Here is a 13,601-nt window from a genome sequence, read left to right as displayed (position 1 = left end):
TTCCAGAGTTGTGTCTTGGTGGCTTCTCTCACTTGTCTCCTTCCTGCATGGACATTTAGTTTTTGAGAAGTGCCTACTTCACACAGATTTACCCTAAAGTACCACACTGTTTGTATTTCTGAATGATTGATGTGAATGAAGTCTAAGAAATATTCAGTGACTTGGAAATGTTCATGTTTTCATCCCATGACATTTATCAAGAAAAGTGGCTGTAAAAATTATTCATTAATTCTTACATTTAGAATGAACTGCCCCGTTCCAACCTTTTTTTTTTTTTTTTTTTTTTTTTTGAAAATGCTGGACTTACACACACACACACACACACACACACACACACACACACACACACACACACACACACACACACACACACACACACACACACACCCCTCCAGTCCAAAAACACTTGTGTAATTGTTTGTGAATATATGGTTTTGTCTACTTAAATCCAGATGTATAAGTCATTGACTGTCATTCTGTAGATGCTCAGTAATCCACATTGTTGTGAAAGTCGTTTGTGTTGCTGGTTATGTGTCATGTTTTGTGTCATCCTGTAGTTTGCTGTTAGATTGTTTGCCAGCAGAGTCAGATAGATGGAGATAATGTCATTGTGTTTGAGCAAACGGTGATTGAAGGGTGTTTTCAAAGTCATGGAGGATAAATTTGTGCAGTTTACAGTTGATATCTTTGGCGTAATACTGTGTGGTGGAAAAACTGCTTTGGCTTTTTCAGTCGACTACATTTCTATCAGTTTGATCCTATCAAATGTCCCTCAGAGGTTGTTGCTGTTACGAGCGTTGTGTATAGTTATAAGAATCGCACAGTCTTGATAGAATAAGAATTAATTTTGAATGTGTTGATTCAGTGCATTTAAAGCTGTATTCTCAAGGTCAGTGCGAGGTCACTTTGGCAAAGTGACCAGTCGGAAGGAGAGAATTCATATTTCCGTTAACGGCCTCTTGGTGAAAACATGCTCGGGCTGTACGCTGTTTTATTGAGATCAGATGGGTGTTTTTATTGTCTCTAACTTGTCTCTAACGGTCAGCTGACAGCTATCATTGCCTGGAACGATGAGATTTATACACCAAGCTGACCTAAAATGAACCATTGTACATTAAATTGACTTTATTGATGAGTCTGACCTGTTTGAAAAGTGACCAAATGACATGTATTTGTATTGACTTTATTTTGAGTCATGTAATGTAAATCATGTATTCATTGTGTTTACATAGATGCCTCATGGCAAGTCCCACCGTCGCTCCGAGGCAGCCAGGAGGAGGATGGCGGAGTGTCGGACTGAGGTTCTCGGACCTCAGTCGGCCTCCAGTGATACTACTGCATGTAAGCTAATACACTTTGTATGTTACAGTGTAGTAGAGTGGACTTTGTGATTTGTGAAGGTTTATAAAGTTTAAAGTTGGTGTGTTTGTGTGTTCATCAACAGATCGTGGCACCGGCTGGCGCCACAAAGTGCACCGATGGCCAACTTCTGCGCACACTGTGCGCCAGCACAAGTTGGTCATTCCTGCTGAGGTCCCAGACAAGAAGGTATGAGGAATTCATACAGAATACACTGATGTTGGCAGGTTTTAATTGTCTGTTTTCATCCTAAAAGAAGTCTTTTCTCCCAGTTCGTTCTTGTTGTTGGGGCATCCCATCTGCGCTTCCTTGCAGATGAGATTGTGCCGATGCCAGAAGATCGCTACAGCTTTGGCTTCATGTCGACTCCAGGGGCGTGCGCGGACCACCTTAGGACTGAAGTTGTTCACGCTGTTCTTCCTCGGACCCCTGATGCTGTTTGTCTCATTGCCCCTGGAAACAACCTGACGGCCAGCACCACGCCCGAGCACGGGGGCGCAGCTTTTCACCGCTACCTGGTGACTGTCTGCAACGTCTGGCCAACTGCACAGGTAGGATGTGCATGTATTCTTTTTACTGATACTGATGTGTACGGATGAATAGAATTTTGTAATTAATTAACCATTATTATTATTATTTTGTGTAGGTTTTTGTTGTGGACCTTGTCCCACGCTTGACGGTCCCGGGGGATGTTCAAGAGTTTTTCCGTCAGGAATTTCACCGCGTGTCAGCTCGCCTTGGTATGTTTGAAATTAATGATGATGCTGTTCTAAACACTTGTATGGTGGCTTATGAGAATTATATTTTAAATATAATTGATATATTATTAGACCCATTATGGTTTTCTAATAAGAAAGTTGATGTATTTTTGAAAGGTTTTCAATCATACATGTTTTTTCTATTAAGGTGTTAAGTACTATCACCACGCTGGCCGCTTCCTCCTGAACAACCGGAAGCTGTGGTGCCGTGATGGTGTAAGTAGAATATATTATTTAAATATCACCAATATGTTCCCAAGACAAAATGATGTGATGAGACAGTCAAACGTAGTGTTTGGCAATAAAAGTCACTGGTTTCAAAATAATGTCTGATCTTTTTTCTGTCACTGTAGGTGCACCTCAGTGATGACATGGGGATGCCCCTCCTCGTGGACTCACTGTTGGCTGCCACCACCCACCACCTGGAGACACTGGCACCTACGCCACAGGTGCCGCGCCCGGTGTCTCCCACGCCTAAACCCAGGCCTCCGCCACGGGTTGTACCACGTGTGGTTGTGGTTGGGGAGGTCCCTGTTCCACGCCCCCCCCCCCCGAGAGGACAACTGTAGAGCCAGGCAGGAAGGTAAGGGGTTGAACAATGTACAGATGCTTTCATGAAAGAAGAAGATAGTTAATTGATCCTTATTTTTTTGGCTGTCTGTCATTACAGAGGAACCACTCCAGTGACCATGAGCGTGGCTCTGGTTCACCCCAGAAGAGGGTGGTTCATCATGCGGTAACTCATCTTCTTATTTAACAGTTATATTTCCATGACAGTGATGGTTTGTGTGCTTCGTCAGAGAAAACTGCAGCCTTTAGAAATGCTCCTCCTGTCTGTCGTACAGGTGGATGGCCCTCCAGTGGCCGTGAGGGAGTGTTTCATTCCACTGAATCCTGTCCAGTTTTCACCGGCTGTGTTGGCTGCCATGGACAAGGTTGTTCCATTGGCTCTTGGCGGCGTTCCCACAGGCAACGAGGTAATTAACCTGAAAGTTACTTCTGATTTATTACATATTATTAAATTAGCTTTCCTTTCTTTACACTTGAAATAATACAATAATGTTTCTCTATAAGCGGTTGTTGTCAAAGTGTTTGACAGTTTTCTTTTGTTTTTTTCTCACATTAGACCTGGCCTGTGGAATGCCAAAGGAAACCTGTTTCCTCGGCGTGTGGACAGGCCAAGAAGCAGGTATGTAGTGTTTTAATCCAGATCTATGTGTGTTGCAGGTTGAGCAATAAAAATTTATGACGTGTTAAGTTATTGTGAAAGAAAGCTGAAGTCATTGGTTTTAGTTTGTTTAGGAGAGTATTTATGATTGAATTTTCTGTATGTGCAGGTGGTGGAGACACGTAAAACTCCGGTGTCTGCCAGTGTCATGAAGGAGGTGGCGAGGAAGAAGGTGGGTGCAGTTTTGTTTGTGATGTACTGAAAGAGTATGAAGTCAGTGTGAAGCACGACTATATCCCAGCTGTAAATGTAGAGATTTGACAGAACTTAAGAAAAGTCTTTACACAGAAACTTTAAAAACAATCATGTTTTTCCAGTGTACTTAAGGGTTTTTTTTCTTTCTTTCTCTAGGTCGTGACCTCAAAATCCGCGTTGACTGTCCGTCCTGAAGCCCGCGTCCTGGAGCAGGAGGCAAGTAGAATTTATTTGAACGTTCTTTGTTAGGGTCTCTGGTGTTGTAGCATGACAGTCATATGATCATGTCTCTGTCTACCATTGTTAATGTTTTTGTTTTTCTTTCTTTCTGTTGTAGGAGGCGACACCAGACCCTGTGTCGACCTGTGCTGCGTCTGCGCTCACTCTTTCCCCCGGTGTGGCGACCCTTCCCGTGGCTGACCCTTCTTGTCTTGTGCCTGTCCAGCCTCAAGGTCAATGTATTAACCCCTTGCCTTGCAGGTGTTTTGACAATGCTACACATCCAGTAGTGTTAGGGAACAGCCTTCATACAGCAGCATCTCGTTTTGATGTTGACGCGTACGTAGCGTGCAGTGTTGTTGCGGCAGTGAGACATAGTGTGTCTCCAGTTTGTACGAGGTCTATTAGATAATAAACCGACCCTTTTATTATTTTTTTTAACTATATGGATTTGAATGACGTGCGATTACACCAATCATGCTTGAACCCTCTTGCGCATGCGTGAGTTTTTTCACGCGTGTCGGTGACGTCATTTCCCTGTGGGCAGGCCTTGAGTGAGATGTGGTCCCGCCCTCTCAGCTGAATTCCTTTGTTTCACACGCTGCTCGAGACGGCGCGCGTTGCTTTATCAACATTTTTTCTGGACATGTGAGGAATATCCGAGTGGACACTATTCGAGAAATTAAGCTGGTTTTCGGTGAAAAGTTTAACGGCTGATGAGAGATTATGGGGTGTTTCTGTCGCTGTAAGGACTTCCCACAGAGCAGGACGTCGTGCAGCGCTTCCAGGCGCCATCGTCGGCCTGTTTCGACCTGAAAACATCCTAATTTAAGGCTTAATTCACCCAGGACATTGTGAGAGAACAGAGAAGATTCAGAAGAGGCCGGCATGAGGACTTTATGCGGACATTCCACTGTTTAAGGACATTTTTTAATGAAAGACGTGCGCGCAAATTCGCCGAGTCGTTTCCGTGACAAGAAGTGTTACATTTCACACATCAAAAGCAAATTGAGAGCAGAAGAAATTACAGTATATGTGTAAATTTAATCCCAACAATATGGGGAATGTCAAAATACCATCATGTGAAAAACGAAAAATGTTTATTTTGTGGGATAGTCCCATTGGACAACAGAAATATGAGAGACAGAGAGAGAGAGAGAGAGAGAGAGAGAGAGATCCTCTGTCTAAATGCATTGTAGTGCAGTGACATGATATACGTACAATGACAATATAATACTACATTCTTCTTCCATGTGATAAAATTCATTCATCCACCATGTTTTGTAAAGATATGTTACTTTATTAGAGATTTAACTGACATCAAGCCAATGACTGTACAAACACCAGCAAAAACATAACCCCAGGAACTGTTCTTCTGATGGTCCAACTCTGGAAATAAAAACCAAATGATCCGCACAGCCACAGTGCTCTAACACACACAAAAAAGGCTCCATTTAACAAAAAATCAAATGTGACGTTTCGGGCATTACTACTTATAATAATAATAATTTCAACAACTGAAATGTTTAGAATTTAAATGTTAGAAAAATGTAACAAAGAATTTAATAGTTACATTTATAAGCAACTAGCTGGGGTACCCAGCGCTGCCCGGGTTAACCTGTTTTAGACATAAGCCAAATGCCAATCATTTTAATCAAAACAATTGCCCAACATTTGTTCTTGTAATGCTGATGTCTTATAAATATAATAGTTAATGGGCTAAAGTTTGTCCAGCAGACCTATAAGAGGTGGATTCCAAAAACTAAGTGGAAATACTTGGTTAAAAGACAAAAAACAAAGTCCGTCATGCAGACTTTGTTTTGCAATCAAATTTACAACAAAATTACACAAAAAAGGTAGGTAACAGTAAATGTAAATATCAATGAATCAAAATTGAGGTAACGGTGTATTTCCAACCCTGTCTCATGGCAAGTTGTGATTCAGGAGCACGAATTGTACATTAATCTATTAGTTCATGATATTGTGACGAAAAGTGCCTCTTTTCATCATGGCAGCACAAATTCATTCTCATTCATTCCATGATGGCTGCACAAAATTAAAAGTGAAGCGGGGAGTCGGGGTGGTTATGGTTAGGGTGGGGGGAAGGAGTAGGATTAGGTTATGGTTAAAGTTAGGGTTGGGGGTTGGAGTAGGGTTAGTAATATTGAGTTTAAAAAAGCCCCATCATGAAAATTTGACTCATTACGTGCCGGGAGCACAAAAAAAAAAAAAGTGAGACTGGGCTGTGTATTTCACTGTTTTTAGATTGCAATTTTACAAACATAAAATGAATGTATTCAGACAGGAAGGCAAAGTGGGTTGTACAGGACAGTCAGGTGCTTAACAGCTGAGAACATAAAGTAGCTGAAGAAAAGGATTAAATAAACAGAGATGGCCAACACATATACAGGGCTGGAAATTTGAATCTGCCTGGTCATACCCACAGCCGGCTATTTTCGGGGTAATTTTCAGTTCAACTTTTAAAAAAATGGTACCAGTTTGTTCCCCATGTCAGGAGGATTCAGAATATACGAGATCTATTAGAAAAGTAAGTAATCAACCTTTTTATTTTTTATTTTTATTTGTCTGTTAGTAGGATTACGTCAAAACTACTGTACGGATTTTGAAGAAATTTTCACCACAGATGGATATTAGGGCATAGAAGCCTCCATTACATTTTGGAGGTGATCCAGATCCGGATTCTGGATCAAGATTTCATTTAATATGAGGTCTATTAGAAAAGAAACCGACCTTTTTATTTTTTTCAAAAACTATATGGATTTGAATCACGTGCGATTATATCAGACAAGCTTGAACCCTCGTGCGCATGCGTGAGTTTTTTCACACCTGTCGGTTGCGGCATTCGCCTGTGGGCAGGCTTTGAGTGAGCACTGGTCCACCCCTCCTGTCGGAATTCCTTTGTCTGACAACTTGCTGAGAGACTGGCGCTTTGCTTGATCAAAATTTTTTCAGAAACTGTGAGGCAGATGCAAGTGGACACCATTCGAGAAATTCAGACGGTTTTCTGGAAAATTTTAACGGCTGATGACAGATTAAGGAGTGTTTCTATCGCTTTAAGGACTGCCCACGGCGCCGGACGGCGCGCCGCGCCCTGAGCCGCCGTCGTCAGCCTGTTTCGAGCTGAAAACTTCCAAATTTAAGCCTCTGTTGACCCAGGACATCGTGAGAGAACAGAGAAGTTTCAGAAGAGGTCGGGATCAGCAGTTTATCCGGACATTCCACTGTTAAAGGAGATTTTGTAATGAAAGACGTGCGGACGGATTCGCGCGTCGGCACAAAGTAGCTCATGGCGCGGCGCCACAGCAAAACACCTCTGTTGGAAGCCTTACAGGACAAGTTGGAACATGCCCAGCTGTTAAACAATTTCTCTGATACTCACTCGACTGAAAGCCATCTAAAGCCGCCTGAATCTTACGAATGGTTATCAACACGGAGGTGTTTTGCTGTGGCGCCGCGCCATGAGCCAAGAAAGAGAGACTATAAAGTGAGTATTGGCAAAACAGGTTAACATTATCATGTTGAGGTGGCAGGGGGGTTGTTATCGGCAGTTGCTTAAAGTAACTTATAAAGTAACTAGTAATCTAACTTATTTACTTTTAAAATTGTGAATCAGTAAAGTAACTAAATTACTTTTTCAAGGAGTAATCAGTAATTGGTAATTATCTGCAAGATAAATACAAATGAATGACATAATAAAGACAAAGGTACACATCTTAAAGCAAAGTAGGTTGAATGACATTAAAGACAATAAAGTGCATCACATCACAAAGCAAAGTAGGTTGCTTATCTGTAAGCTCAGTGCTCACAGGTCGTTCTGAGGACAAACGTGTGCACAGTTTGAAGTTACAACAGCAGTGAACAGAACAACAGACTTCAACCTTCTGCCTCATTATCAAATATCTGCTACTGAAAAGATTATTTAAAAAGAAAACTAAAACTCGGCCAGTAATTCATCGTACCGTCCTCAAACCGGTAAATATTAAACATTTTGACTATTTGATTCCACCATATGGCTGATATATTTTATTAGTGTGTTCATATTTTCACTGTAATACTCGATGAGATGATTCAGCTCACACAGGTTGTGTTCAATAATCAAGTGAATTGAACAAGAAGAGTTTGACGGATTTTGCAGTCATCTATTAAATTCTCACAAAAGAGGAAAAAATAATAAGCATAAACTATAAGAAAATAAATAATAATAATATAAGCATAAACTAAAGAAAATGAATGATAATAAGAGCATGAACTATATAAAATCCTTGACACATCTCCTTACTTTCCTGCTGTTTCCTAAAGTACATACCCTGCTTTTCTGGCATATGCAGGGATTGCCTCTCTTTACTTGTCTCCTGTTTCCTAAAGTACATACCCTGCTTTTTTGGCATATGCAGGGATTGCATCTCCTTACTTGTCTGCTGTTTTCTAAAGTACATGTTGGCATCCTTATCAATCACAAGGTTCTGGAAGCTGACATCCATTTCTTCTAGCTGTTGGTTTAACTGAGCCTCCTTGAACTCTTTCCTGTAGCGGGTCTCATGCTTTTTTGGCATATGCAGGGATTGCATCTCCTTACTTTCCTGCTCTTTCCTAAAGCAAATACCCCTCTTTTTCACCAAAAACTGATATTGCTGTTCCTTGCGTTCCTGGTCTTTCTTGAAGCGGGTCTTCTGCTTTTTCAACACAGGCGGGTATTGCCTCTGCTTACTTGCCTGCTGTTTCCTAAAGCACATACCCTGCTTTTCTGGCATATGCAGGGATTGCATCTCCTTACTTTCCTGCTGTTTCCTAAAGTACATACCCTGGTTTTTTGGCATATGCTGGGATTGCATCTCCTTACTTTCCTGCTCTTTCCTAAATCAAATACAGCTCTTTTTCACCAAAAACTGATATTGCTGTTCCTTGCATTCCTGGTCTTTCTTGAAGCAGGTCTTCTGCTTTTTCAGCACATATGGGTATTGCCTCTCCTTACTTGTCTGCTGTTTCCTAAAGTACATACCCTGCTTTTTTAGCATATGCAGGGATTGCATCTCCTTACTTTCCTGCTCTTTCCTAAACCAAATACCCTTCTTTTTCACCAAAAACTGATATTGCTGTTCCTTGCTTTCCTGGTCTTTCTTGAAGCACGTCTTCTGCTTTTTCAGCACATATGGGTATTGCCTCTCCTTACTTGCCTGCTGTTTCCTAAAGTACATACCCTGCTTTTTTGTCATATGCAGGGATTGCATCTCCTTACTTTCCTGCTCTTTCCTAAAGCAAATACCCCTCTTTTTCAGCAAAAACTGATATTGCTTCTCCTTGCGTTCCTGGTCTTTCTTGAAGCGGGTCTTCTGCTTTTTCAACACAGGCGGGTATTGCCTCTCCTTACTTGCCTGATTTTTCCTAAAGTACATACCCTCGTCTTTTGGCATATGCAGGGATTGCAATTCTTTACTTTCCTGCTCATTCCTAAAGCAAATACCCCTCTGTATCAGCAAAAACTGATACTGATGTTCCTTGCGTTCCTGGTAATTCTTGAAGCGGGTCTTCTGCTTTTTCAGCAGAGGTGGGTTTTGCCTCTCCTTACTTGCCTGCTGTTTCATAAAGTACATACCCTCGTCTTTTGGCATATGCAGGGATTGCAATTCTTTACTTTCCTGCTCATTCCTAAAGCAAATACCCCTCTTTATCAGCAAAAACTGATATTGCTGTTCCTTGCGTTCCTGGTAATTCTTGAAGCGGGTCTTCTGCTTTTTCAGCAGAGGCGGGTATTGCCTCTCCTTACTTGCCTGCTGTTTCCTAAAGTACATACCCTGCTTTTTTGGCATATGCAGGGATTGCCTCTCCTTACTTGCCTGCTGTTTCCTAAAGTACATACCCTGCTTTTTTGGCATATGCAGGGATTGCAATTCTTTACTTTCCTGCTCATTCCTAAAGCAAATACCCCTCTTTTTCACCAAAAACTGATATTGCTGTTCCTTGCGTGCCTGGTCTTTCTTGAAGCGGGTCTTCTGCTTTATCAGCACAGGCGGGTATTGCCTCTTCTTACTTGCCTGCTGTTTCCTAAAGTACATACCCTGCTTTTTTGGCATATGCAGGGATTGCCTCTCCTTACTTGCCTGCTGTTTTCTAAAGTACATGTTGGCATCCTTATCAATCACAAGGTTCTGGAAGCTGACATCCATTTCTTCTAGCTGTTGGTTTAACTTAGCCTCCTTGAACTCTTTCCTGTAGCGGGTCTCATGCTTTTTTGGTATATGCAGGGATTGCATCTCCTTATGTTCCTGCTCTTTCCTAAAGCAAATACCCCTCTTTTTCAGCAAAAACTGAAATTGTGGTTCCTTGCGTTCCTGGTCTTTCTTGAAGCAGGTCTTCTGCTTTTTCAGCACAGGCCAGTATTGCCTCTCCTTACTTGCCTGCTGTTTCATAAAGTACATACCCTCGTCTTTTGGCATATGCAGGAATTGCAATTCTTTACTTTCCTGCTCATTCCTAAAGCAAATACCCCTCTTTATCAGCAGAAACTGATATTGCTGTTCCTTGCGTTCCTGGTAATTCTTGAAGCGGGTCTTCTGCTTTTTCAGCAGAGGCGGGTATTGCCTCTCCTTACTTTCTTGCTGTTTCCTAAAGTACATACCCTGGTTTTTTGGCATATGCTGGGATTGCATCTCCTTACTTTCCTGCTCTTTCCTAAATCAAATACAGCTCTTTTTCACCAAAAACTGATATTGCTGTTCCTTGCGTTCCTGGTCTTTCTTGAAGCAGGTCTTCTGCTTTTTCAGCACATATGGGTATTGTCTCTCCTTACTTGCCTGCTGTTTCCTAAAGTACATACCCTGCTTTTTTGTCATATGCAGGGATTGCATCTCCTTACGTTCCTGCTCTTTCCTAAAGCAAATACCCCTCTTTTTCAGCAAAAACTGAAATTGCGGTTCCTTGCGTTCCTGGTCTTTCTTGAAGCAGGTCTTCTGCTTTTTTCAGCACAGGCCAGTATTGCCTCTCCTTACTTGCCTGCTGTTTCCTAAAGTACATACCCTGCTTTTTTGTCATATGCAGGGATTGCATCTCCTTACTTTCCTGCTCTTTCCTAAAGCAAATACCCCTCTTTTTCAGCAACAACTGATACTGCTGTTCCTTGCGTTCCTGGTAATTCTTGAAGCGGGTCTTCTGCTTTTTCAGCAGAGGTGGGTTTTGCCTCTCCTTACTTGCCTGCTGTTTCCTAAAGTACATACCCTCGTCTTTTGGCATATGCAGGGATTGCAATTCTTTACTTTCCTGCTCATTCCTAAACCAAATACCCCTCTTTATCAGCAAAAACTGATATTGCTGTTCCTTGCCCTCCTGGTAATTCTTGAAGCGGGTCTTCTGCTTTATCAGCAGAGGCGGGTATTGCCTCTCCTTACTTGCCTGCTGTTTCCTAAAGTACATACCCTGCTTTTCTGGCATATGCAGGGATTGCATCTCCTTACTTTCCTGCTGTTTCCTAAAGTACATACCCTGCTTTTTTGGCATATGCAGGGATTGCATCTCCTTACTTGTCTGCTGTTTTCTAAAGTACATGTTGGCATCCTTATCAATCACAAGGTTCTGGAAGCTGACATCCATTTCTTCTAGCTGTTGGTTTAACTGAGCCTCCTTGAACTCTTTCCTGTAGCGGGTCTCATGCTTTTTTGGCATATGCAGGGATTGCATCTCCTTACTTTCCTGCCCTTTCCTAAAGCAAATACCTCTCTTTTTCACCAAAAACTGATATTGCTGTTCCTTGCGTTCCTGGTCTTTCTTGAAGCGGGTCTTCTGCTTTGTCAACACAGGTGGGTATTGCCTCTCCTTACTTGCCTGCTGTTTCCTAAAGTACATACCCTGCTTTTCTGGCATATGCAGGGATTGCATCTCCTTACTTTCCTACTGTTTCCTAAAGTATATACCCTCCTTTTTTGGCATATGCAGGGATTGCAATTCTTTACTTTCCTGCTCATTCCTAAAGCAAATACCCCTCTTTTTCAGCAAAAACTCATATTGCTGTTCCTTGCGTTCCTGGTAATTCTTGAAGCGGGTCTTCTGCTTTTTCAGCACATGCGGGTATTGCCTCTCCTTACTTGCCTGCTGTTTTGTAAAGTACATACCCTGCTTTTTTGGCATATGCAGGGATTGCCTCTCCTTACTTGCCTGCTGTTTCCTAAAGTACATACCCTGCTTTTTGGCATATGCAGGGATTGCATCTCCTTACTTTCCAGCTCTTTCCTAAAGCAAATACCCCTCTTTTTCACCAAAAACTGATATTGCTGTTCCTTGCATTCCTGGTCTTTCTTGAAGCGGGTCTTCTGCTTTATCAGCACAGGCGGGTATTGCCTCTTCTTACTTGCCTGCTGTTTCCTAAAGTATATACCCTGCTTTTTTGGCATATGCAGGGATTGCCTCTCCTTACTTGACTGCTGTTTTCTAAAGTACATGTTGGCATCCTTATCAATCACAAGGTTCTGGAAGCTGACATCCATTTCTTCTAGCTGTTGGTTTAACTTAGCCTCCTTGAACTCTTTCCTGTAGCGGGTCTCATGCTTTTTTGGTATATGCAGGGATTGCATCTCCTTACGTTCCTGCTCATTCCTAAAGCAAATACCCCTCTTTTTCAGCAAAAACTGAAATTGCGGTTCCTTGCGTTCCTGGTCTTTCTTGAAGCAGGTCTTCTGCTTTTTCAGCACAGGCCAGTATTGCCTCTCCTTACTTGCCTGCTGTTTCCTAAAGTACATACCCTCGTCTTTTGGCATATGCAGGGATTGCAAGTCTTTACTTTCCTGCTCATTCCTAAAGCAAATACCCCTCTTTATCAGCAGAAACTGATATTGCTGTTCCTTGCGTTCCTGGTAATTCTTGAAGCGGGTCTTCTGCTTTTTCAGCAGAGGCGGGTATTGCCTCTCCTTACTTGCCTGCTGTTTCCTAAAGCACATACCCTGCTTTTCTGGCATATGCAGGGATTGCATCTCCTTACTTTCCTGCTGTTTCCTAAAGTACATACCCTGTTTTTTTGGCATATGCTGGGATTGCATCTCCTTACTTTCCTGCTCTTTCCTAAAGCAAATACCCCTCTTTTTCACCAAAAACTGATATTGCTGTTCCTTGTGTTCCTGGTCTTTCTTGAAGCGGGTCTTCTGCTTTATCAGCACAGGCGGGTATTGCCTCTTCTTACTTGCCTGCTGTTTCCTAAAGTACATACCCTGCTTTTTTGGCATATGCAGGGATTGCCTCTCCTTACTTGCCTGCTGTTTTCTAAAGTACATGTTGGCATCCTTATCAATCACAAGGTTCTGGAAGCTGACATCCATTTCTTCTAGCTGTTGGTTTAACTGAGCCTCCTTGAACTCTTTCCTGTAGCGGGTCTCATGCTTTTTTGGTATATGCAGGGATTGCATCTCCTTACTTTCCTGCTCTTTCCTAAAGCAAATACCTCTCTTTTTCACCAAAAACTGAAATTGCTGTTCCTTGCGTTCCTGGTCTTTCTTGAAGCAGGTCTTCTGCTTTTTCAGCACAGGCCGGTATTACCTCTCCTTACTTGCCTGCTGTTTCCTAAAGTACATACCCTGCTTTTTTGGCATGTGCAGGGATTGCATCTCCTTACTTTCCTGCTCTTTCCTAAATCAAATACCCCTCTTTTTCACCAAAAACTGATATTGCTGTTCCTTGCGTTCCTGGTCTTTCATGAAGCGGGTCTTCTTCTTTTTCAACACAGGCGGGTATTGCCTCTCCTTACTTGCCTGCTGTTTCCTAAAGTACATACCCTCGTCTTTTGGCATATGCAGGGATTGCAAGTCTTTACTTTCCTGCTCATTCCTAAAGCAAATACCCAT

General features: G+C 42.2%; 1 protein-coding gene across 1 annotated transcript; it reads left to right on the top strand.

Moving 5' to 3' along the window:
* The first annotated feature begins 1,219 nt into the window (after positions 1-1,219).
* LOC117518163 lies at positions 1,220-3,169 on the top strand. Its single transcript, XM_034179222.1, has 8 exons — positions 1,220-1,341; positions 1,445-1,548; positions 1,632-1,910; positions 2,006-2,099; positions 2,266-2,333; positions 2,471-2,682; positions 2,790-2,853; positions 2,963-3,169. The coding sequence occupies exons 1-8, from the start codon at positions 1,233-1,235 to the stop codon at positions 3,167-3,169; spliced, it is 1,137 nt and encodes a 378-aa protein (XP_034035113.1). The 5' UTR covers positions 1,220-1,232.
* The last annotated feature ends 10,432 nt before the right edge of the window (positions 3,170-13,601 follow it).

The sequence above is a fragment of the Thalassophryne amazonica genome, chromosome 10 (genome assembly GCF_902500255.1).
Source record: "Thalassophryne amazonica chromosome 10, fThaAma1.1, whole genome shotgun sequence".
Classification (NCBI taxonomy): domain Eukaryota; kingdom Metazoa; phylum Chordata; class Actinopteri; order Batrachoidiformes; family Batrachoididae; genus Thalassophryne; species Thalassophryne amazonica.
Note: the sequence above shows the minus strand (reverse complement) of the source record. Positions and strands in the feature narration are given on the sequence as shown.